At 34.8% G+C, this 27,309-nt stretch overlaps 1 protein-coding gene and 1 long non-coding RNA gene across 6 annotated transcripts; one reads left to right on the top strand and one right to left on the bottom strand.

The window, feature by feature from the left end:
• Positions 1-166: 166 nt before the first annotated feature.
• On the bottom strand, positions 167-25,632 carry LOC126923696 (myosin-IIIb-like). 5 transcript variants are annotated; one of them, XM_050737399.1, is made up of 17 exons: positions 13,488-13,654; positions 12,129-12,463; positions 11,683-11,964; positions 10,984-11,568; positions 10,534-10,925; positions 10,111-10,439; positions 9,462-9,968; positions 9,105-9,391; positions 8,685-8,959; positions 8,196-8,563; positions 7,949-8,059; positions 7,616-7,869; positions 7,330-7,538; positions 7,138-7,218; positions 6,504-6,668; positions 6,250-6,271; positions 1,205-1,322 (listed from the first exon to the last, which is right to left on the bottom strand). In XM_050737399.1, the coding sequence occupies exons 1-17, from the start codon at positions 13,501-13,503 to the stop codon at positions 1,311-1,313; spliced, it is 4,230 nt and encodes a 1,409-aa protein (XP_050593356.1). In that variant the 5' UTR covers positions 13,504-13,654; the 3' UTR covers positions 1,205-1,310. The 5 variants fall into 5 exon arrangements, with proteins under 5 accessions (XP_050593354.1, XP_050593351.1, XP_050593353.1 ...); XM_050737397.1 differs by lacking the exons at positions 6,250-6,271; positions 13,488-13,654 and adding an exon at positions 25,487-25,632 and having other exon boundaries at positions 167-1,322; XM_050737394.1 differs by lacking the exon at positions 6,250-6,271 and having other exon boundaries at positions 167-1,322.
• LOC126923717 (uncharacterized) lies at positions 24,070-26,935 on the top strand. Its single transcript, XR_007713279.1, has 2 exons — positions 24,070-24,367; positions 25,517-26,935. It is a non-coding gene; the product is annotated as an uncharacterized LOC126923717 (long non-coding RNA).
• The last annotated feature ends 374 nt before the right edge of the window (positions 26,936-27,309 follow it).

The following is a 27,309-nucleotide window of genomic DNA, read 5'->3' as shown; positions in this document are numbered from 1 at the left end:
AATTATTAGATACGGCTAATACCTACACAATTCGTTAAACGATCCGACTCACATATTTTCAGCTTCATATAGTAATAATACTGAAAAATATCGGTTGATAAAATTTACGAATCATTAATACCTTGTCTTATGTTACGTTATATTATATCGCGTTATATTAACTGTCATCTTCTTCGAGTATCTTTTGCCATTTCTGTGCTTATGTTTCCTTAGAAACATATTTTTTAGGGAATTCGTATATGCGATTGATAATTATTCTACATCGTCTAATGGTAGTCTAAGTGCCCGTAGAATATTTGAAAAAACATGTCTAAGAAAGTTTGAACATTCGGGCATCTCATTGAGGTTATTTTTTTGCGTTAACGAGCTTATTTTGATTTGGTGCGAGCGGTGCTCTTCTTTTCACGTGTTTTTCAGTGACCTTGTCCTTTGATACCGAAACTCCGTTGCAAGCTAAGCTGCTGCCCTTCCTTTTTCTTAAAGATTCCGTAGGAAGGTATTCAGCTGGTTTCAATAGCTGCCGAAAATTGTACGGTCCATTGATATCTTCTGGATCGTAATCTACCTTAAAGATTTCTTGTCGCTTCTGAACGACGACAGTCGGTTTGAGAATTTGTCTGAGATCAGCTGGGATCCCAAACGTATCCTTACCCAGATCTTTTCTCGCAGCTAATCGACCATTGATGGCGTTCTGACAATTAACCAATCGGTTGATTCCCTTTTTGCTGTCTACGTTAGGTGATCGATGTTTACTTAAGTTGTCATTTTCTTTCGTAGGCTGTATCTCCTTTACACGACCATTTATATTATTTTTAAGGCCATTGTTTAATTTTGAAGGTTTGATCAAATCATCTCCCACGACCATTTTATTTATGAACAGACCATTTTCACAACCACTAATGATATTTCGGTATCCGTTACTGCAAGGTGGGTATCCACTGACTTTGACCAAATTGTTTGCCGATGAATGTTCATTAACCGAGTTTGAATGGTTATTGATTGTGGTTTCGTGTCCGCTCGCGAGGCCGTGATAATTATTTAGAGGAACGTGCCCGTTAACAAATGCCGATCGTCCCATTGGAAAATTAGAACCTCCCTTAAACAGGTTCTGATGAGCATTTGCAGCATGATATCCATTGACGATACACTGCTGACCACTGATAGATTGTTGACGGTCATTTACACCGTTGTATCTGTCGATGTATTTGAATCGTAGGCCATTTGAATGGTTGATATTCGAAGAGTCGACTGTAGGTTGTTTACAGCGCGGATATCTTTCAGGGAACCGCAAGTCTTTGCCAGCCGCGTGATTAGTCCTTGTACTGTAAACAAAAGAATCGCTTTAAATCGAAGATCGCCTAAAATATCGATCTTTCGTTATCGATTTCAAAACTACCGATTTGTAAATGAAACTCAAAGAATGAAGATAAATAATGATCTACGGTATCGGAATATGTACTTCAGAAATAGTATAGACATCTTTTAATTCGAATGATAAAAATTTTATGGAAATGTCGGATAAAGTATTTATTTTTTAAATATTTCTTCGATCGTACATGTTTTATTTTTTTGTACAGCTTTTTACGATCTCTCTTATATTTTAATTAGAATGTATGCATCAGAAAATAAGTTTTTGTTTTTATAAATTACATAATTTAAAGTAACTAAAGTATGTTAGTCAAAAGTGTATTAAATGAAGAAAAAGATACATCATCTGTGAGGTCTGATATACTTCGAATCGCATCGAATCTGTACATATATATATATAGCAAAAAATTCGAATAACTTCGAACGTGATTCGAAGCTTAAAGCTGTTGATAATCTTGATAAGTCTGGAGTCTTAAGTCTTGAATTTTGGTATATCCTGGTCGTTTTAGCGTGTTTTAGCGTGTTTGATAGCGTGATGAGTATTCAGTATCTTACCACTTTTTGATTACTTTGGTTCAAAGTTCATTGACATAAAATATTATAAAAAATTCAGGAATATTGAGTTATCATCATTTATTTGTTACTCGTTTCTATAGTTTGTAGCTTGCGGTACATATTACGAGTGTTGATATAGAAATTTCTCAAATTTGGGAGAAAATTTATGAAAATGATAGGTTTATTGTTTATATATATATTAATTGTTTAATAACAAAATCGTATTTAAAGTTAATGTAATATTATGTAATCCACAATGTAATATACTATATATGGTATAAAGTAATAATTATATTTAAAGTTAAATAAGTTTATAATTATAAATAATAATATTTATTTAATATTAAAATTGTATTCAAAGTGGCATGTTTTAATGTTTTGTTTGCTATAGATCATAATTCCTGCCTTCGAAAAATCTCTATCGCGTGGCATTAATGTGGCAAAACAAGACAAAATTTGCTAATTAGCAAAAGCAATTTTGTCTTGTTTTGCCATATTAATGCCACGCGAAAGAAATTTTTCGAAGGCAGGAATTATGATCTATTTGGGATATTTGGATATTTTATTTTTCCAATGTTGTAATGGATCTGAGATGTAACTGTATTGGCCGTGATAATTGTAGTAGAGAGTTGCTGGCTGTAGATGTCGTTGCTGGGGTACTGCTATTATTCTTCTAATTTAGATACGTGGAAGAAAAATCGAACCACGGGAGCGCGGGATTCGAAACCCGGGTCCCGAAACGTTTGTAACCTAAGGCGCAAACTACTGCGCTGCCGTTACCCGTTAATAGTTAGTGTCGAGTGACGGTATTTGTCATCGAGTGCCGCCACAGATCTGAATATCTATTAACACAACTTTCCGTTATAGAATCTTCACTAATCAAATTTTATCATATTACTTCGTTGTCACAAGACGTTCATAGTGATGTATTATTAAGATGTAGGTGGAATATTATTAAGGATTATCAGTGTTTATCTCAAACGAGGTACTTTCAATATCAGCTACATCTGAAATCTGATCTATGACTAATGTCTTTGCTCCATCCACCCCTCCCCTCCCAGTCTACCCTCTCCCATCCCTTCCCAAATAGGCTAACGAACTGTCCTGTTTTTGCGACCAGGCTTTCAGGACATAAATTAAAATATCGCACATAAGCACAGCGCAACAGCGGTTTAAATTTAAGTTACAATAATAATCTTAAAAAAAAAAAAGAAAAAAAATGTAATAATGCATGGCTATGTCGTACCGTCGCGTATCGGTACTTTTGCCTGAAACATCCTACAACCAGAATTCAGCGTTTATTCTGGAAAAAAATCATGTAAAAAAAATATGTAAAAAACCTGGAAATAATAAACAAAGATTAAAAAAAAAATATATGTCTTTGCTCCTTCAGCAGTTTCACTAAACATAAATTCCTCTTGAGATATTTGTTGTTTTAATTTTATGACTGAAAGATTCTAACCATTCAATTTAAGACAAGTGTGTAATTGCTTCATGGCTATAATAACTTTAGAAATCGAGATATCGGATCCAGTATTGAATTCTATGATGAAAGAAAGAAATGGTTGTAACATAAGCAAAGTTTTAGCTAATGTATTTCGCTCATTTCTAGTTAGTAAATCGAAGGAAATGGGGGAAAGAAGATAGTGTTGATGTCATTGCTTGTATTTATTATAATAATCCATTAAATATTTCGTATCTTAAATTCCAACGTGTCTCGATTTTTAAAATTAATTTATATTTTGGTATGTTCGATAAATTTTGCATTTGGAATACTTGTCTTTTGCTAAGCAACTAGATTTAAGAGAAGGTTGTATTTTTGATGGATAGTTATTAAATTGGGAATGGATCGGAATTACTTTTTTTACAACTAAATAAAGTATATGCAGAATATGAAACGGTAAATATACAAGTAAAACTGAAACTTTCCGATTTCGATGATTTTTTAATATGTAATGGGAGCGTGATTCTGAACAATTTTTTCCTATACGTATGATCGGCAGTCTCGCTTAGTTCCCAAGATATTCGCAAAAATCTGTCGATACCACTACAGTGAATTCTGTTTGTGGTTGTGCGCCTGCAGTAGCGTACGCGTCAGTGTTGGTTGCCGCTTATCTTCTATTTATAAATGAGAGTCGGACGAGTTTGAAGACCCCGTGATAACTATATATGCGAGGTTGCAAGAATTGTCTCTTGTAACTTAGAACTCAATTAAAAGTGAATATCAATGTATTGGGTTTGGGTTAGACTTTTCAATTTAGTCGCTGCGAGGCAACGCCGAATTGAAAAGTCTAATTCAAACACGATACATTGATTGTATTCACTTTTAATCGAGCTAAATTATAACAGATGCTTCTTGTGTAATTGTGTACGAGATGTAATTGTGTACGAGACCTTTAAGCTCGGCCGATCTTCGTTTATAAACAGAAGATAAGCGGTCAGCGGTCGGCAACCAAACTGACACATACACTGTCACAGTGACGCGCAACTAGAAGCAGAATTCAATGTCTATTACCGGCAATAAGCTTACAATATATTTCAAAATTATCGAAATCGGAGATGAGTTAACTTTACTGAAGTTTTATCTTAGTTGTAGTTTTCGATATATTCATATAATATTCTTGCTGAACTTTTTACTTAAATATGACCTCACGTTTCTCTTTCTAAATACAAGTAAATAAGAATCTCAGCATAGCTACTAGAGAGCATTATTTTAGTAAATGACAAACTTTCTTTCTTTGATACTTTGATTTTAGATTTGGATGAAAAAATCCATAAAAAACATTCCAAACAAACAACATCCAAACAAACATAAACAACGGTATGTAACCGTTACATACATTTTTATGGTAAACTATTCTTTATACTAATTAGAAATATTTCGAGCTATATTATTTTATCCTGAATCACTTTTTGATCAATTAGAAAGTCTATTAGTTCCATTAATATTAGTGAACATAAGGAAAGTCTGTCATTTACCGAAGCACATGCTTTCAAATAGATAAGCTAAGTTTCTCTTTTATTTCCATGTGTTTAAAAATTGAAGTCCGAGGGGTAGTATAAACCCATCGCAGCACGAACGTATAATATAAATATAATCATATCCGTACATAAACTTACATTAAACTAAAAGTTTTAAGAATATTTATTTATATAAATATCTCGAAAACTAAAGCCGAGCGGCAGTTATATGAATAAACAACGAATAAGTCGCTACATATGAATAAGTGAAACTGATCATAACATGTGCCTAATGACATATTTGGAGTTCATTGAAATCGGCGAGGCGTGTTCCGTTCGATATACGTAATTACGAAGCATTATTATTATTATTTATAATTATTAACTTATTCACCTTAAAATATAATTGCTACTTTATACCATATATTATATTATATTATCTTTTGTATTATATACGATACTATATCAATTTCATCAATACGATTTTTTTATCTAATAGCTAATAACTAATGTATATGCAATAAACTTATTTCTGTCATAATTTTTGTTCTAAATTTGAAAAACTTTTCCTAGTTCGTTATATGTTTTTCCTCGCATTCGCCAGGTTTGTATCAGTATTCGTAATCTGTATTGCAAGCTATAGAAACGAGTAACATAAATAAATGTATTTATGATAACTCACATTTTCTGGAATTTCTTTAATATTTTATGTCAATGATACTATTTGAATCAAAATAATAAAAAAGCAGTAAGACATGAATACTCATCACTGCAGTCTCATGTAACACGTTGGTCGATCATGCACGTTTGTTATCCGCGTCTACATTACTATTATACATAACTGCAATATACAGTGGGTGGGTTCAATATATGTTGTTGAAATTTTCATTACTGTTTTCTACGTAATTTCGACCAATTGCAACTTTTTTACAATTTTTTGCGCGTCATTTAGTAAACTAATCCTTCTAACTCCTCAAAAGAGATCAAGTCGTCTGGCCCAATTTTCAAACAGTTATTCCGTTTTAAAGTGTGTAGAATACTTTCTACGTTCAGTATACGTTGAGTCACATCACGTTATCAAACCCTATCGCGGGCCCTAAGACTTTCAAGACATCGAAAACGATCAAGACTTTCAAGATTTCCAAGACGATCAATTATTTATCAAGGATTTCAAGACTTTTAAGCTTCGTATCCTGTTCGAACTGATTCAAAGTGTCTCAGATCCCATCACTAGATACGTGTGTAAGATAAGTTGGTTTTCTCTGATATTTACATAAAATCTACCCTAAAACGATTTCTAAATGAAATTAAATCTCTGAGACAGGTATGATACATACTACGGATGGCATAAGTTTATAGTTTTACCTGGAAGTTTGCCATGATACCTCTGGCAAGGTACAGAAACACAACGAAAGATTAGTAAAACTCGATTGCTATCGTACAATGATTAATTCAACGATACTGCCTATTTACAAGAACAATGTATTGTGAGTTTGACAAGTAAAGAAACGAACGTAATGATAACTGTCTGTTTGAGGGGGAGTGTTTCCATTTTAGATGGAAAACTTAAGCTTAGACAAGAAGACAATAAACGTCTAATTGAGAAAGTTTGACTTTACCCCACTCTGCCCGAGTTCTCTTGTTGCTGATCCTCGCTCGGATTTCTCAAAGCTTTGTGCCATATATCCGAAAGTTGTTGTTCCGAAGCTATCGCAAAGTCTCCCTGAGCTTCCAAACGTTCTCTCCTCTCGGTATTCACTTCCAGAATCTGCCCAATTCGACTCCTGAGATTAGAAATAAAGCAATAATTTTCATGCGCAACATGCGTTCCTGCTTTCTACGTCACTGTTTTACATAGGTATAGTACACAGTTCTTTGATAGTAGGATACGCTAAAACCTTGCTAAAGTTCGAAACTGTTTGTTCGCTTTGTAGATGTGTTGGCAAGGGACACATTTTCAGTGTAACTAACAATAAGATTCATGGTATAAGGATAATACAAATAGCCCGTTTATTTTGAATATTTTAGTGAATTTATGGCCCAAGTGCTTTAAGAGGATATTCTGTATTCTAGGATAGAATAGGATTTTCGATAAAAGATTATGGGATCTTCAGTGACGATGTTAATGTAGATCTCTACTGCCTAGTACTATGATATTCGAAAAAAGGTCGAAGAAGATTTTACAAATATCTACAGGTGTAGTGCGAGGTAGATAATAATTTGATAAAATCTTCCTGGTATCTACGAATGTACCTCGTCAATGGGTGAAGGTCATTTTCTAGCTGTATCAACGGTAAGTCCCAGCCAACTTCTTCTTCTTCGAAGTCCGAACCACTTCCGATGCGAGTGCCAAAAGCATTGGAAAATTGAGCATTCGAATTTCTCATTCGCTCGAAGAAAATGAGAATGAATAATCGATCGCGTCAGTGCATTATGTCTATTTACCTGCTCATCTCATCCTTCAAGTCACGGTAGTATTTGATCGTTTCTTCTCCATCCACTTGATTGCCACTTCGATATTGCATGATCGGCTGCACCATGTTGAATCCTTCGGGTCGAACATAATCCGGTGGCGGTTCTTCTATCTCGTTTAATCGGACTCCTGGCTTATTGTGACGTAGATTCTTGTGCACTTCTTGATTTTTCATATGAACCTTCGACACCGTTGGAATAAATGAAACATTATGCGTAAGTGGAATCAAAGTTTTTATCTAAAATTTCGTTTACTCACGTTTTGAGAAAATTGTATAAGATCAGCTTGCCTTAATTTATGATGTACCAGATCTTTTGTCGGAGGTTTCCTTTTTTTCACTTTTTCCTTTTTATACCACCGTTGGACTATAAACGCTGCTTCTTCGTTCTTTAAACCTTCGCGCAGTAACGCTTTATGTGCCTCAAATTTATCATCGTAGTTGTTCAAGATCTTCTTGAAACGTTCTTCCAGTTCAGGTCCAAAGCGTTTGCGAATTGTGTATCCTCTGAAATCTAACGACAAAAAGAATTTGTTACATTAATTTCTATGAAATTCAACGTAAATTTATGCTTTTATCAGGATTAATCTTACGACTTTGTATGATAGCTGCAGCATCATCTTCCTTCAACTCTTCTTTCGTAGTTTCATCCTCCTCGTCTTCTTCTGTCTGCTTCTCAATCTCCACCTTCTCTTTCTGTTCCTCTGTGAAACATATTAAATCGATTCGTTTTATATTCTTTTCAATGTATAATGTATGTTGTGAATTTTATTCCCCGAGAGAAATCTCAAAAAAACAAAAAAACAAAACAAAAAAAAGCAAAGAAGGAAACTCATATACCATGCATTTTTTGTAGAACAGTTGCTTCTTCCTCTTCTTGTTTCTTCCTCATTTCCTCTAAGAAGTGCTTCCGCGATAACCAGCCACGAATATGACGTTGTAGTGTCACAACAGACACGGCGAATTGCCATTTCTGCTTTTTAAATCTGATTCTAGCGAGCCATCGACGAACACACGATTGAACCATAATGATTTTCTTCAGCTGTTCCTCGTACATCTTCGAAAGGAACTCGACATGATAGTATTTCAAAAAAACTTTTGTTCTGCCCAATGCCCATCCGTCCATTTTCAAACGGATCAGAAAGAGACGGCAATTGTCACGATTCGCTACCACACGTTCGTCGTATCCAAATGCTAAGAAACAATATCTGAAACATACATAATTTTTAAATCAAAAATATTTAAAACAGCCCGTTTAATTTTTAATATTTAATAAAGACTGATCTATGAACTTTGATTGGATTAATATTTCGAAATTGATAGGAGTACCTTTTTAGAAATTCGTTGAACGATATTCTATGCGAAAATCCATTTTGTCTGATTCTTATTGTCTCCAAGACCCCGGTATATCTCAATTGTTTCACGACTTTCTCTTTATCGAAGAATCGTGGGCTCTTAGAGTCGTTCGGTTTTATGCATCGTACGAACTGTGGCGACCCAGATACCATCTTTTGGAGTAAATCCATAAGGGAGTAACGGAAGTAAGTTGCTACGGTTTGTTGAGCTCTGGATTGTGACGCCAATCCCCGACTGGAGTACCGTTCCTAATGCAATTTACAAACAAATTTTCATTTAAACGAAATTTCCAGCAATTTTCAATCTGTAAGATCATCGCTGCGACGGCGTTGTTTTCGAGTTGTCAGCGTTGTCAAGCCTGTATAGTTTAATCGAGTAGCTAAACCTAAATACCTTTGTATTCTGATTCGACTGTGACAATTTTTTTGAATCAGTCTCGTGAACAGCCGAATACAAGTTGCCAGTTTTCGTGATCGGACATTGGAACAAGAAACGGACCATATCGTACTGAGATTGCCTGATCAGCTGGATTACTTCAGGAGGTAGGAAATTCCTGTTCTTTTCTAGGAAACCTTCTGCTTGGTAAACTACGCGACCCGCAAAATGATGGACTGCAAAACAAACTGCGTCCGATTTTGGCCTTACGTAGAACTTAGACTTGATATTGTTGTGAAATTTCTCTGTAATATATGTACAATAATTATGGAATGCATTACTTTTATCGAAAAACAAAAAATTGGAGATTCGTACCGATTAGGGATTTATTGGTGGCTCTGGGAAATCGACTTTCTTCGTCTAATAAAGCCAAAAGTCCCATAGGTTTGCTGAGTAACATATCTAAAACGGGTCTGTTGTCAGAGAACTCGACCAAATCTACCGGTATTCCTTCCGCCATATATTCTTGTTGTTCCCAGGTGAAAATATGCTGATTGAAGTAATATTGTATCTGTTCGTTGGCGATGTTGATGCAGAGTTGCTCGAAGGAGTTCCTCGGGAAATTTTCGAAACCAAATATATCCAGCAGACCGATCGCCAGCGGTTCGTAGTTCGGTGAACGATTGAAACATAGTAAACAGTTGATTTGATTGACCATCCAGTCAAACAATCGACCATACAATCCTTTCGCCATCGCGTCTCTAGCCGCACACGCTTCGGCTACCGTATTGTTACGCGTAATTGTTTCTCCCCTGGTCATAACGGAATTTGATGTCAATGCTTCCAAAAGATCATTTTCTTCCACACCGAGTAATTGCGAAACTGAAATGTGTTTCGAAGTTTATAAATTTCATAAATTCTTCTTCGAAAGAGTACTTCTTCGCGAGAGAAAAAAGTAAGAAGAAAAGGAACGAAAACGAAAGAAACGATAATTTAGAAGAGATAAATTTATTGGTAATATTACCTCTGTGTAAAGGTGTTGTATCAATCACGCGGCTTTTGTTATCGGTATTATCCTCGCTGGCTACTTCACCAAACTCGATATCACCGAGATGAAGTATCGCAGCCAGAATACGATATACTATGTCCACTTCGCTATCTTGAAATCCCAGTAATTTAAAACCGACTTTTAGTTGTTGAAATTTATCGATATGCGTTTGAGATGTTTGACTTTGATCTGTCAAATATCGATGATGCTTCCGAAGGTTCGAATCCAGATAGAATTCTGAAAGACGATTGTCTGCCTCCAGACCATCGTACATGTAGTAAAATATATGGAAATTGCGTTCACCTCTGTGTGAATCAACGAGATCAGAATGTTCAAATTATTACATAGCTTCAACGTACAATGTACATATCGATAAATACATGATATACAGAAACTTACTCAGCTTGAGCTACAACGCGAGATTGCTCTAACAAATATACGTATATTCTGGCACCAGTGACTTTACCACCTTTAGTCATGGTTAAGTCAAGATATTTGCCAAATCTCGATGAATTTGCGTTAATCCCAGTAGTCGCATTACCGAAAGCTTCCATTATCGGATTTATCTGAAGAATTCTTTCTTCCAAATTACGATTAGGAGCTTTGCTGAGGTAAACCAATTGTTTCAGCAGCAAATTCGCACTTTCCGTTTTTCCTGCTCCTGACTCCCCGCTAATTACAATTGCTTGATTTTGTCGTTGATGTAGCAATGCTTGATACGCAGCATCAGCGACGGCGAAAATGTGAGGTGGATTGTCCGATCTTGCCTGGCCTTTGTATCTTTTTTGTTCCTGCATAAATAACTTGAAACTTAAGAAATTTCGATAAATAGAGTTTGATGATACTTACGATGCCTGTATACAGTCCCAAATTTGTGAAAGGGTTAACAGCTACAAGTATATCTCCGATATAAGTATATATCTGAGTTTGTTCATATCTGTGTTGTAACTGATCGACGATTGCATCCTCCGATAACATGTCCAAAGCAGCCAGGTCGTCCATGTACATTTTTTCTGGCCTAGCTTTCCGATCGGTCTTCAATTTGCCGTGTTTGGTCGTTACTTCGGGCTGTCTATGAACTTTTCCATCAGCTCTTTGACGTCGGATCTCCTCTTGCAGTTCGTTTCTAATCTTTTCTGCGTTCGACTCGATATTCATCAATAAAGGATGCTCTTTTAGTTCGCTGGCAAAGGGCCTGTGCTCGAGATCTTTCACCAAACATTCCGTGATGAAGTCGACCAACTCTGGAGAATGGATATCTGGATTCTTGAGGGACGGTGGTGGATTTCTGGGGATTTGAAAGAGTGCCCTCATAGGGTGCAGTTCAGATAGGGGTGGATCGCCCTCTGCTAGTTCGATTGCCGTGATTCCAACTGACCAAACGTCGCATCGAGAATCGTAAGAAGAATCAAGTTGTTGTTCGCAAGCTATCACCTATTCGTAATTTGTAAGATTTCACATTGATTAATGTCGTATTTTGATAAGACGATTGAAATTTTTGATAATCGAAAGATGACTTAACGTTGAAGAAAGAATTTTGGAATTTACCTCAGGTGCCATCCAGTACGGTGTGCCAACCGAGGTATTTTTTCTGGCGAGGGTAGCAACGAGATGCGAAGACACGCCAAAATCAACCAGTTTAACGTGTGCATCTTCGGTAAGCAAAATATTATGTCCCTTAACGTCACGGTGCATGCAATGATTGCTATGTAAATAAATTAGTGCCTCCACCGTCTCTGCGAGGATGTAACCTATTTGGTCGTCCGTTAGGCGCCTTCCTTTTTTTTTCAGGCCTTGAACGAGATCGGTCACCGACCCTCCGGTGCATAACTACAATCGGAACGTTTTATAATAACTCATGTGAATTTTTTTTTTTGGAAATTTCAAAGCGGTATCAAACAACGTTTAATTAGGTAACGATATTGATGTATTCGACTGTATATTCGTTACGCTTTCCTGTTTACATTATAAGACGAAAATTAGTGCAACGATACCTCCATGACGAACCATAATTGATCCTCTTCTTGAGCAGGTTTAGCTCTTTTTAAGAACAAGCCATGAAAGAGAGGAATATTAGGATGGTGGCTTAAGTCTCTCAGCACCAGATACTCTTCTTCGATTTCCTCGATATTGTCGGCGACGTTCTCCAAAATTTTAATTGCAACTTTATTGCCAGATTCGTTGCAATACGCGCTGTAAACTTCTCCATAGGTTCCTTCTCCGATTAATTCTTCCAAGACGAAGCGATCTCTAGGATCTGGTATCACGTCAAAATTTACGTGCTGACTCAGACCGTGGTACGCCATATTGGTCCCTCCACCGGTCATTTCTGAAACAGGGAATTATATTTCTACATTTTATTTGTACAAGTAAAATTAGTTAATTTGTAAATTAAATTACATTAATTAGTAATATTAAGTTAGTTAATAAATTAAATTAAAAAATTAGTTAATTTTACCATCTTATTATTAATAATACACATTGATAATAATGCATAAAAATTATATTAATATCTTTATTACGTTAATGCCTTCAATTATTATTACGAATATAAATTTCAATTCTATCGGGATGTAATGAGTATGGTACACTCAAATCGTGTATGAATATATGAATGATAAATCGTGAATGAAGTTAATAACATAACGTGCTGCATTTATCGGTAGTTTTATACGAGATGATTCCTTGTTCGAGTCTTAGAAAGTTGCGGTGAACCACGAAGAGAAATGTTGTCACTGCTATACCGTGTAAGTATAGGGCAATAAAAACATTTCTTGGAACTAAATCTTTCCATAGAAGAGATAGATAAAATGTTATTGAAAATAAGTCACATTTTATCTTGTAATACTACAAAAGAGCAAATAGATGAAACAAGATAAAGTGTGATCATCGAAGAAGTAAATTTATTTAGTATTAATAATATTGAAAGATTGATTTTTACCGAAGCTTTAGAAATCAAATGAATATGTAGTCTTGTCAAAATAGATATATTACAATGAAGATTTATATATATCAGCGTAGTTAATTATATAACATATTCTCTTATGGTAATCGAATTTACGCATTGCCAACTAGTTACATGAATGAAACAGATAGAAAAATTTCAGTTGTTTCGAAACATACGCGAGTTTGAATTCACAATTAAATTAATATAAATTTCTTTGGTTAAGGCACCTATAACAATAGATAATAATCGACGATTATGCAGCTCTATTGTTTTATAGACTAATAAAATTTCACTGAGTTCAAAGTATAGAACACTTTCTCTCCCTTATCGAATTTACCAACAATTGTTCCACTGCACTTTCTATATTGTTCGCCAAAATTTTTCCTTGACGTGAATTCTTACTGACCAATTATATCACCCATTTTGGTAATCGTTGTTTACGCTGGATATTTTAAAATTCTGAATGCCTTATTTAAGGCCCTAAATAATTAAATGATGCGCCAGTGATTATCAATAGACACTGTTAACTTGACCAGGTGTGAAATACGACTGGGTTGTTCGTCTTCTAACCAGATACCTGTTAACTCCTTAATAGGATCAGGCTCGGTAGGACCGGCGCACTTGTGCTCACTCTCAGAAATAGGTCTCGTAAGAAGACCACGCCACGTGCTCCTCTGTCATTTTGATTTCTGATATTAATTCCATAATAGTTTGAACATGCTTACGTATATGCATTATGAATCTGATATGCACCGTGCATGGTTTTTATATAAGTAGATAAATAGATATTTTAGTCTTGTTTCACGTAACCACCAATACGTAATAAAAAAGGTACTAATAGGAAAACTGTTATTTTTTCACCGATATCATTTGTTTCGATCAGAATAAATTCATATACCTGATTGTCGGATTTCGTCTATTTTCATTTTCGAAATTATGTTAAACAACATCGTTACGTAATTTTATTGTTTTTGTATCGCTTATTGCAAGGACATGCGTAAAACGAGATTGAGTCTAATTAATTGATAATGAAAAGCTGTTTCCTGCTTCTGCATATATAAATCCAAGATATGATAATAAGTAACTTATGCCATTGGATGAAGCCATCTAAGGATCAAAGCCACTCACTCGTGGTTTCGAATGACATTTTATGACACTAAATTAAACAGGACATTTATAGATCACGGGTGTCAAGTGTGTAGTCAATGATACAATGATAGATTAAGAGATTATCATATATAGATTAAGAAATAGATTAATCAGTTTAATAATCCAGTTGGAAAAATTCGATGAATTCTATGGAAAAATTATGGCAAAATTATACACAAGAGAAATGCAATATTTCGTGTTCTCGAATATGTACATGCCGAACGAACATTGCGAACAAACTAAATGGAGTAATTATAAAGATTTGTAAAATATAATTCTTTCCAAAAAGGAAAGCTAACGTACAATTAGAATGTCTATATTGATTTGAGATGTAAATGTAAGAGCAGGTCAAAGTATACAAATAATTTCGTAATATTTTAAACGAGCATGCAGGTTTTAGTAACTGCATATGTAAGCATATGCCTGATCAGGTGCTAATTATCGTGCATCGCCATTGGCCATCTACAGTCACGTTCAAAGTGACGTTCAAGACACGTGAAGTGTGTCAAACGCATCCGATCTCTGTTTGCGTTTGGCATTTACGGAATAATTTGTTCGTGAAATTACGTTATGCATTTTAAACACCGAATTGCCCAATTAAATGTAAATCCGTGCTAAGTTGTAAGAACCATTCTTTTAACTATATGTATATATTACCTATATGTATATCGTAAAATTTGATAATTTATAATTTTACATAATCCCTTTACATTTACACCTACATATAATCTATTCTCATAATTCTTGAATTCCTTTAAAAATATGTAGTCTTTTGCAACTTTATCGGTTGCTTCTGTTTAAAGAATACACTTTGTTGCACTCTTCCTTTCTCTCTTTGCCTCTCCTTTATTTAAAATTTAATAAAATTCTACTGAAATTTCAAAATTTTTCAAACTTCTTTACATTTTACATGACAAGTCATGTCGGTTTTTTAAAGGAAAGAAATACGTTAAAAGGCGTTTATATCTTCTATAAACGAAGCAAATGTACCGCCGTTCCATAAAAGCTTTGTTTAACGATCGCATACAACCAAATTCAACTTCATTCTTCCTGAAGGTATAGATACTACTTACGTACATTGTTCGAAATTTCTTTTGTTCAAATATCGGATCCAATTTTGAACATTTATCCGAAAGAACAGCAGTTGCTAAAAAAAGTTGGCGATCAGTGTCTTCGACCTAGAATATGAGAATCCTGTCAATTTCACAGATCGATGATTTCTCTTCTGCGAACATCTCTTTCCTATCCATTTCGAAAGTAGTGCCAATTTCGTACCATCGATCATACTTATTGTTCTCGATTATGATCTCGTTTCTTTGACAAGACAAACGATTTGCCATCGCATTTTACGATGATGGTATTGTTGGTATCGATACCTTCGAGCATGGTATCACTGCTAAACAATGGTCATTTGCCATGAGGGAAGTCACGTGGTACGATAGGGGTATTAGAGCGAAGAAACCCGACGTGAAATTGGCTTAGAGTCACCCCAACTGTAAAGTAATGTCTCTTCGAGCTACATCATGATATTCAACTATACTTGACAATACCAACTATACTTGGACAATACTTGACTACGCCTAATGTGGTGTATAAGCCGGTCAAATCACGAACATCGTGGCTTCTCAGTTACAACCATGTTATTGGCTACGAAAACTTCATTATTAACGACTATCAATTTCAATTATGTTGCATTTTCGTCAGGGTTACTTCGTTGCAATTTACGTGGTTTCCTATGATGAAACGTTCTATTGGTATTTGGTAATTATAGACGCTATATGGGATACAGTGACATTTATAATGAAATAAATTGAATAAAACATAAAACGGAGTGACGAAAGTTAACTGTAATTGTACGTAAATCTGTACAAGATAGGAAGTACTTAAAAATCCTTGTAAATCATTCGTGTTTTATGTCAATTGCGAAACCTGTTAACATTTTTGTTACTAGTTTATAGGAGCAATTTATATAGAACATGAATTTCAATTTTGAATACTTTCAACACATTGTCTGGACAGCACAGAAATTCTCTAATTCTTTGAATATATAAACCAATGTCGTGTGTTGTAGGAGTAATATATTAGATAATTAATTAGAACAAAAATTATTGGACAGAGGAACTTGTTATTTTTACACCATTCAGTAATATTAGACTTAAACATCTTTCGAATGACAAACTAGATGAAGTGAAAGGTCAGAGGTCGTGTGTTGTAGGGGTAATATATTAGATAATTAATTAGAACAAAAATTATTGGACAGAGGAACTTGTTATTTTTACACTATTCAGTAATATTAGACTTAAACATCTTTCGAATGACAAACTAGATGAAGTGAAAGGTCAGAGGCTTTTCCAATCATATACACAGTTCCGCTGTCTTAATCCTTTCAGCGTGACGGTGTAACGGTACAGTGCATGCTATCAATGGTTATACTGCTGCTGCGTAATGTTTAAACCACGTACCACTCTAAACAATACCACTGTGAACTAGATATCTGCGTTAATTGTTTCAAATGTGATCTCTTTTTCAAAGGAGTTACAGATCCCACGATCTCGTATAGACATATACATAATTGTACATTGTTTAAGAAAACTTGCGTTCTAGTTTGCACAATAAGCCAGGAATATTCTATGATATTTATTATAATAGCTTATTATCGTAGTTCGTAAAATTCAGCTATTTACCGTACCGTACAATAATTTGACGGGAAGCTAGCTGGTTGCTGCAATTACGTAAAGAGCTGCAGATTATCGATTCTCTTTTACTTTTTATCACGAAAGCACCCTATCTTGTTGTTTATCTAGGTATTCTCTTTTAATAATTTATTTATTTTCTCAATGGAATATGTGTTTGGAGTATATTTGTCCCATTTTGTGTTATAGGATGATTTGCTGCACACTATGACGGGGAACAGTATATAATGCATGTCATTGATGGATCGATGATGTCTATCGTCACATGGATACACGTTTTAAGAAGAAATTAGTAAAAAATCAAATAAAATAAAATTACCTATCGATTATATTATAATTGAACGAATGATTCATCGACTACTCTCGTATGCTTTTGATAGGCGAAATAGAAACTCGTACTTGCGGCGTAACAATTTGTATTTAAATACCTCGGATGAAAATATACATATTTGTAAGAGAAACGGCACGTTAAACGCGCTAGAGAACCCTATGTAAATAAATTATAAACTTTAAAGGATCGACGCGAATTCGTATGACAAGTTAGCCTGTCTTTAACCATTGACAGGTTAGAATAACGATATACGACAAGCTACGATCGTGGTCGGTATCATTTATTATCCAGCTAAGCGGCGCGACAGTGTAAATCAACTGCAAAATTTCTCTGCGGCAACGGTCTAACACCCGACGATTCCGCAAACTAATCCGTGACCGACTTCGCTTTCCGCATAAAGCCCTTTTTATGTGGTTTGATATTTTTTTATCGTTCATCGCGACATAAAATTGGATCGTGCTTCCTCGATATCGATACTGCGTTGTTTGTCGGTGTAGAATGGAACTGCGATATTAATTCCGGTAACCGCGAAATATTCGTTTCGACGGAGCGTGTACTGGTGAACATTGAAATTATCGGTCTGCCTCGCGATCATTTCACCATGACAATCGTCATCGAACAACGAACGACACATTTTTACCATCATCTTTTTTCTCTTTCCTCCGTTTTGTTTCTTCTTCGAGGACTACATTTCTAGGGAATCATATTCTCGCGAAGAATTACGTCGACTATACCTCGATAAGAACGTGAATGGTTAAAAATCGCGGTCAGCATGAATCGGCCAAACATGCTGCGATTTTTTTTCGTATTTTGCTTTTCACATTTCCGCAATCCATCTCACGAATCGTACGTGTCACGTTACTAAGGATCGCAATTGAATTTACGATATTTTAAACCATGTATGAATGGAAGTTTGTGGCCAGTCGAAACCGTTGTTGTTCTTATTACAGATTCTTGTGAGAAACATTCCCTCAACGATGGTGTCCATTTCTCTATTATTCGTATGATTTCAAGTTAGCAGAGATTTTATAGTAATAAATTCCGAGTACCCGAACAAACAACTGTGAAGATGAGCTATTTTTTCACAAATTACACCGTATGTGCTTATTATCTGATAAAGAGTACATATTTTGCTTGCAATAATTCGTTTTAATTTCTGTAAAGTTGTTTTGAAATTGGCGATTCATCGGTGAATTCAGTATGTTACGCATAAAAAGTAATAGATTACTTCATCTAAATCATCATTACGTGACTGTTGAAAAAACATACGTGCACAGCGTTTTAAAAGATGCATTGAATTTGCGTCGTGTCGGTGCCATCGGTGACTCCGTAAAAGTGTGCTAATTCCACAATAATGCGAAGCCCTACTTTCCAACCTTTGACCACTATTTGCTTCCATACTCGCTACGCTCGAACACGACCATTATAGTTTTCTTATTAATCAGCCGTAGGAGGAATGTGAATTATTGAACAAATACCACTTAATACTATTTCCATCCGCTACATATGAAGAAACGAAATAAAAAGTAATATAGTTGGTTATTTCTTCCGCTTGGTAGGTTAAATCTCCGTTACTCTTATTTTACGTCAAATGTTACACTTTTAATATAAGTTGTGCCTGAGAAAGAAACTCGCTTTAATAAAAAGTCTAATTCGGCGCAATTAACATCGTTGAAAGCGAGAAAATTTGCAAGTATTACGATTAATTATTAGCATTATTTATCCAGGAAGTTTGATATTTAGTTTCTCGCGGTAATTTTCCGGTCGGAAATCTCGTGCTTGACGAATTCACATAACGTACTTCCTATTGTATTCGTCGCGTCGGTTAGCTGCCCGTGATGTAAAATGCAAGAATTCTCATGAAGTCAGAATATTTACAAGATTGTTGAAAAATATTCCGATTTTAAATTTCATCGTATTGCATCTCTACTTTCGAATGAACATTCGAAATTATATTAATTAACAATATAAATACAAATTCCTTATTTAGCAGCTCCTATAAAATTCAAGTGATACTTGTAGCAAATCTCGATCTTTAAAAATCGGTAAGGATACTACACATACATACAATCTAGTCACGATACTGATTCCTAGACGTGTTATCAGATCCTCGATTCACGGTTTACCGGTTTTCAAATGTTATTGGAGGAGAAACACGACATCGATACACGATACACTTCATTGAATTACCTTACTGAAATTGCATGTTCTAATTTCGGACGACAGCGACTCTACATATATAGTAAAATTTAAGCTTGCGTTTCTTAGAAAGTATACGAGTCTTCGCAGTTAGAATTTACAATTTTATAAGTATCTTAATAAACCGAATAGTTAGTTCAAATTTTGATATTACTTACCAACCAGGTAGGCACGTAAAGACATGGAGAGTCTCTGAATAAAGAATCCGAACGACGAATTAATTCGTCTTTCTCGGTTAATAGATTCAAATCAGTATGCAACTAGCGCAAATATCGTACGAAACTGTTTTGAATATTTCAGTAAAATTTATAACTTCTTTTCCTTAATCGTTCCATATGTTTTAAACAACACTTTCACCCATTCTACTTATCTAGAAAAAACATTCTGCGTGGAAGAAAGATTCATAAAAACGACGTGGCACGGCGCGGCGTTATGAAATTATTGGTAGGTAGCTTTTAACAGCGCTTTGCCATAGTGATAATCAGACCGCCTAGAAAACCTGGCAATAGCGATTCAACGAGCCATTGCTCGGTTGAAAAAAGACTCCTTTAAGACGGTGAACGGAAGGCAGACGAGTAACAATTTCTTTTAACGATCGAAATTTCCAAACGAACCACGAAGTACCGCTCTATTACGCGCGTCCAGCGTGCCGGGAAAATTCAATTGCAACGTTGGCGGACTGATGGGACAGACATAGTTCTGACTGGATAGTTGAATGGATCAGACTCATCGCAAAGTGTAAATTGTGCAATACACTTCCTACGGAACGAGTCGCGTCGATAATTACACTGGTCTTCTAATGACTGAAAATCTTCGATGAATGCAATCGCGATTCCTTTCTATGGAAATGAAACACCCACGATCATTTGGATGTGTAGGCCGAACAACGTCAGGGAATGTATTCATGGATAGACTCATGATGAATAGATCTCAGGAAACTCTCGTTATGCTTCCTTATCCGATTTATTTTTATAATTCAGTTCCTTTTTGTAGTGAATGTAATCCATTATCGTCTACGTATTTATAAACTTCAGAATCTAATTAACTTGAATCCGTTGCTAGTTTATATCTCGGTTGCTTTTTCCTCCATGTAGGATGTAGAAGAGTGGTACAGAAGTATGTGGTGTCACGTTACGGTAGCTAGGATGAAAAGAATAGTGACAACCGGAAAGGAAAAATATGAAAGATGTTCTAAGTATTAAGATAATCTACCTGTGTGTATCGTATGTTGGTGTTACGTTTTATAAGAAACCAACATGAAAACTGTTATATAAAAAAAGATATTTGATTTTTGTTACTACTTTGCTGGAATATATCATTAATAAAAAAAACATGCGCAACCGCTGGTACAACTATCGTGAACGTATGAAATGCAAGTTGAGATGAACGAGTTCTTTTTCTAGATACATAAACAAGCGGTGTGGTAATTATAAGTATTGCAATTCAGGCATTTCTTTCTCGTATTTGTAATTTGAATGTCGACAACAAAACTACGAGAAATATTTGTTTATATTTTTCTTATATTACTTTAATTAAAATCGTTTACGTATAATATAGTTAGATACATATTACCGGTCGGTAATTTTAACGTTAATAGATGTGGAATATGAAAAAGTAATCTGCGGTACGGATGGAAATGGAATGTAATTATGTGATGGACAACAATTGCACTAACAACCAAGGAAAGTAGTGTGGAAGCTATATAATTAACTGCGGAAGAAAGTCAAACCGCGTTGAAAAGACGACGATCCACAGGAAGATTCAGAGCTGAACGATCGTTTCGCAGATCATTGATCTTAGTTTCTAGATTGTCTCTTTCCCTTCTTGCCAAGTGTAATATAACGTTACTAAAAATAAATCTCCAAGCTACCAATTCTATCTAATGTTATATTCTATTGTATAAAACTAGCAAAGCAAAAATTGTATCAATGTAGCGAATTAACTCGAAGTTAATTACATTATTCGTGTTAAGAATAAAATTTAATCGATTATGATAATTTTAAACAGGCAACACCTTTTGCTCCGTTAAAAGCAATATATTTCAAATAATAGCGATTGTTGAACGTGAAAACATAGAAACTTTATAGGAATACACGAAAAGATCGCGATATTTTCCAATTTTTCTGTCACCTTGTGATATCTAAAGACACATAATTTAATTTAATTTCATTTTATTCGTGTAATTTAAGCTCGATATAAAATGTTCTTGCAGTTCGCAAAATTAAACTGAATAATGTGAAAAAACACATGCTTTCCTCCTTGTCAGTTCCTCCACCAAATGACAGTGTAATTAACGACAATTAGATGGAAACCTGCTAGCGAAAGAAATTCTGCTGCGAAAGTGACTTTTCTATTACGAAACAGTATGAATATTTCGTATTAATTTAACGCAGCTGCTAGCTGCAGAATTAAGAAAGGTACTCGATGGATTTATAATCCGTGAACACAGATCAGCGATACTGCTCTTACGTTTCTATTTAAGTTTCAATGATTTTATTAATTTGTTTGACTGACCCAGATTGTGAGATTTACGCAACGTTTCAACATCCTATTTTATAAATCATGCGAAGATCTAGTTTAGATGTTGGTATCGATCGTAGAGGAAGTGGAAATGCATTTCCTGAATGCAACGATGCGCACGAAAAGAAAAAAAAGAAAATTAACGTAATAGAATGCAACATTGTGGCGTGTAGCGACGAATTCATCATTTTCTTTTTTTATATGTTGAGTGTCACAGAATGTTACGTGATCCTTTCTGTGTAAATATAACAGTAAAATGATAGCAGAATATTTCTTTGTATTTAACCGACCCGATATGGAAAACATATAAGACTACACTGAATTCTTTATACTACATCCTTATCTATGTTATATACTATACCATGATATAATTCTAAAAAAGGAAGATTCAAAAATCGCATATTGAATCTTATTTTATTATTAGTTATAAAATAGATCCGATAAAGATAACTTTCGAATTATTATTGAAATAATTTCGCGTGAAAGTGCGGATGGCAAAGAAAGGCAGTGAAGTGTATCAAATATACCTTTGCGATACTCAAACACTAATGAAATCATTCAATAAATGGATCAGTACGGCTCCTGTACTTTCTTTTACATAATAATTTCCTTAGTCCTTATAAGCATAGCTTGGACGTTTGTTTCCTGTAATAATTTTCACGTAATCAGCGATCAACTGTCACGTTCTTATAGAGAGGCAAAATGTACCGGTCATCGTTCCACGTAAATGACCATTCATTTCTCCGATAGCGTTGCTTATTTTGTAAGTAGTCACTCACTCACTCGATGTGAAATTTTTACTAATGCATTCCTGACAGTAAATGAATCCTGACGTAGTAAACACACTATATAATATCGATCATTGCAATTTTTTATCGTTATATATTTGATTACTTCTATCGAAGAACAAAATATAATAAAAGCAATAAATAATTGCCCGTAAATATTTATTTCGTACGGAATGCTTTATAAAGTATTGAAACGTCACACACACACACATCGTATATACATACATACATATATAAGGAATATTTATTTGTATCTTATTATTATGTTTATAATTTATCAATATTTCTCGTATTACTTAAGGCTAATAAGTGTTATGTACTACGATATTTGATTAGTTCTATAATTACAGAACTAACCAACTGGTGCACATGCGTGTATTTAATAGTATTTCTGTGCTCGTTGGTGTGTTAATATCAGTCTTAAAAATAAAATGTCGCGTAACGAACTCGTATACAAAGAAGGTAAACAATTGTACATAGAGAATTGTATATGTACCATGGCTGGAAGTAAATTTCGATATTCATAATTTTTCTATAATGAAATTTCTCTCAGGCTGCGAATGGTAAAATGACATCAAAATATAATTCGAACAAATTATGGAAAGTTACGAGCGTGTGAATATCATTTTTCCATTCCCAGATTGAAAGAAATTCTATGTGAATGTTAAATTTTCCTTTTGAAATTATTTTTTCTTTTTCATTTTTCCGAATTTGTCTTTCCTTTTCGATGGAAATAGCAGAAAATAATAGGATCGGGAATGAACGAGTTTCGCATGTGGGCGTGGTTGAAAAGCTTCTCTTTCGCGATTCACAAAGGCCTGCATTAACGTTCCAGCCGATTTATAACTGGTTCCATTGGTTATTGCCATTTCTGTAATGCACGTGGGTATCAGAAGCACTCTATAGTAACTTGCCCAGTCTTTCTACCTTTCTCTGAATATCTCCGATATTTGCTTATTTTAAATATAACTGGCAAAGATCGTTCTTGACCTTTTGTTTGCGATCGCGTTCAAGGTACATACTTACTTATGTGCATGCCTATTTTCTGACTACGTACCACCATATTTAATTTTTGCATGTAGAAATCAATACACAATACATAATGCGATATGTCTTGATCATTTAATACTTTGATAAATATTTATAAGAAATACGATTTGAACGATCTGACACGTTGTTTGTTTCTTTGGTGAATGATCTTTTATCGTTCCAGTTTATAATATCGCATATATATGTAGATCTGTGATACAATCGAATATATATATTATACTGGATGCTTACATACCCCAATATATAGTGTAAAGACAATTCACTTTATCGATTACTAATCCTACGATTCGATTGTATCACAGATTTATCATAACTGCTGACCTCTACGATATAGTGTGGCGCTCGACTGCCGCGTAGTGTCATTTAACGGTTGCGAGCAAGAGCGATGCGTAGCCGTAGCGTATTGTATTGTTGACTTTAGTCGAGGCTCGGTCGTAGGGACATATTTGGCGGCTGTCGAGTAATGTAGTCGAGGCTCGTACCAAAGATGTTAATATTTACAAGACTGATAGATCGATAAATCTCTCTGTTCTACTTTTTAGCATGTACTTCCAAGGTAATAACACTCGGGTACTCGAGTTTCGAATATTTTAATTAAACTCACTTGCTTATTAGAACACCTAAATACGCATTTTAAATGTAATTTATTTTCCTTGTGATAAACAATTACATATTTCTAAAATTCGATCGTATTACTCGATTCCATATTTATCATCGTACAATATTTAATTTAATTTATATTTATGTTAAATGTCGAATATTTTTTTTAAATCTGCTGTTCGATAAAACAAAAATTGGTTTATCGATCATAATCCTAAAGATCTATCCGTATCTATTATCGATTGATTCCGTTGCTTATCAGAGACCAAAATGTTTCTTATAAATAATGATGATCGACATGAAAAGGCTTTAAAATTGCAGTTTTAATATTTTCATAGTTTACGCTTTATGGCATGAACAAATCTACGAATCGTTTCAGCTTGTAGCTTGATTTTAATTGACGCGTTTGCGAATGAATGCAAGATACATGTTATGTACGTAGCGTGCAAAGCGCTCCTTCGACGCATTCATCATGCTATAACATTTAGACGATTATTGCAATTAATGAAAACGTTACGATTGCGAGTGATACGCCTATAAGAATTACAAATAACGTAAAGTGGATGAATTCTTGGAGCCTTGTACATAATGCAATAGTAAGAAACCAGTATGTGTATCATGAGAGAATTCGCATTATTTTAAGATCATATTCTGGGGCAGGACTATCACGGTAATTGATTTAACGTCTCGATTGTTCAGTTACATATATACATGTATGTATATAATATATATTGCTCACTATTTAGGAAAAACGTAGGATCTAAAAGACATGTATTAAAACTACGTAATATTCTAATATCATACGACTAAGACCTAATGTTTTAACCAAACGAATCTTTCATATTTCTTTCAAACTGAAATTTGCTAAAAATAGAAAAACTCGATTAGGTTGAAAATGGTTCAAAATACGCGGTAGAGTAACACCAATTGAAATCCAAATTCGACCAATTATCGATCGAATAAGGCATTCGTATCGAACGATCACTTTTATGCCAAGCATTCCTGTTATAGTGATGTATGTACACTTAACCATAAAATATTTGTATGTCGATAAACATTTTAAGATGTTGCTTACCCGAATCATTGATTGAAGATCGATTTGCAGAGTGACAGAAGTCCCCGTGGTTCGCGAAGAAGACTCAGGCGAACATGATCAGGGACGCGGAATTTGAAACCAGTTGCGTGTCAATCGTAGAAAAAAAGGACCAGCTTAAAATCCCTGTCGGAAGTAAGTTCACAGCACTTAGCCACGGTGTGGTTGTCTAACCGGTACTCCGGTACTGTACATTCGAAACGATACAGACAGGATTGGCAAGCGAAGAACAGGGCACGCGGTGCTGCTTCTGTCTTCGGCTGATGCTCGCTCCTCGCTACTCGCTGCTACACGGCCACAGGAACCACGTTGGTGCCCCCTCCTTTTCTCCGTTTTTTCTTCCTTACTACGTTGCCTCTCACAATGATCCGTTACTCCTTCCGCTTGCGTCTGCTAACTTTATCCGATCGCCCGTTCGTTCGTTCCTTCGTTCGATTGATACCGAGATTTATCCGATTAATATGAAACAGCCGAATCCCTTCAAATAACAATTTTAGTTTTCCTTGTTACACGACATTTCACATTTACACGATCAAAACATTTTCAAGTAAAGATATCGAAGATTGTTCTATAGTTAAAAAGTTACGTAAAAGATTTTTTATCATGTTTTTTATCCACTATTTTGACCTCATAATCCCAACCTAACTGTGTGCATAATAACGTAAACGTGGTTATAGTCAGACCGCGAATATTTATGTAAATTTATAGTTTCGCTGTCACACAAGTATACGCTTTAAATATATCGTAGATTATCGTAGAATTTTATAAATGTTATTATCTCTCTAGACACCAGAATTCATCGGATTTAAAAGATACTCGCATATATTAACACAGTTGGTATATACCTTTCACACTTTTGTGTTTCGTAGGATATATCATCTAGGCGATTAAATTTTCATAATTAGCTATGGATTACAGCAATGAATGAAGTAAATAGTGTTCTGCGGTTCTATCTATCGTTACTCTTCTTTTCGCTCGATTTTCCTCTGTTTTTTCTGCGTATTTTCCATAACTGTATTCGCCTTGTTTCATGCGAAATGAGATGCTAATAATAGATGATAATAAGATACGCGTAAAATATAAAGTGAATTACTTTAAACGTCTGTCGATTGGATTATACGATTTAATATCCATCCTTTCCCATAATTCAAATATGTATGGTCAAATAGAAAGGCGATCTTGTACGAAAAAGTAAATGAAAGACATGGAATTTTGACATTTTCGATCAAAAATTTACTTTAAATATTTGTATAACACGTTTATATTTATTGTAATGGATACTGAAAAGTATAGTATTAAGTGACGATAACGATAAATTGTATTACTTTGTAATAAAGGTAGAATCGCTCAATTGTACTATCACTGATAAAACATCCTGTACATTCTACTACAATGGAAAAAGAATAAAAGGCCAACAGCTTTAGTTTCAGACTTTTTATGAAAATTTCATTATCCATTTATTATTTAAGGTTCATCATTAATATTTGTTTTACTCGGCATTTATGCAGTGTTTTGTCGCATTTATTACCTCAAAGTGATTAAACTTTCTAGCAGAATGATTTATCGGCGAAACTCAATAACACGCAAGGATTCGTGCGAATTTTCTTGATGGTAAGTTATTAGGCTATGACTATGACACGTTATATCGGACAGTTTCTTATCTAATTCCACGTACCAAGTAGCGCGTCAACATTTGCAAACGAGAAAAAAGAAGGAAAAAGCCTATCTGGAAAAATTGTTTCACGATTTGATGCATCAGTGCGTTCTCTAACGCGTTTTCATTCTTCTCGACTGAGTATTAACCG

The sequence above is a fragment of the Bombus affinis genome, chromosome 13, assembly GCF_024516045.1.
Source record: "Bombus affinis isolate iyBomAffi1 chromosome 13, iyBomAffi1.2, whole genome shotgun sequence".
Classification (NCBI taxonomy): domain Eukaryota; kingdom Metazoa; phylum Arthropoda; class Insecta; order Hymenoptera; family Apidae; genus Bombus; species Bombus affinis.
The sequence above is the reverse complement of the archived record's forward strand: the minus strand, read 5'-3'. Positions and strand labels throughout refer to the sequence as shown.

Bases quoted from the DNA above. Each gene is read 5' to 3' on its own strand.
- LOC126923696 (XM_050737394.1), bottom strand. The intron at 8,060-8,195 runs GTATATGAGTTT...TATGTTTCACAG, and splicing joins TGTTCTACAAAAAATGCATG to AGGAACAGAAAGAGAAGGTG. The intron at 7,870-7,948 runs GTAAGATTAATC...TTTTGTCGTTAG, and splicing joins TGCAGCTATCATACAAAGTC to ATTTCAGAGGATACACAATT.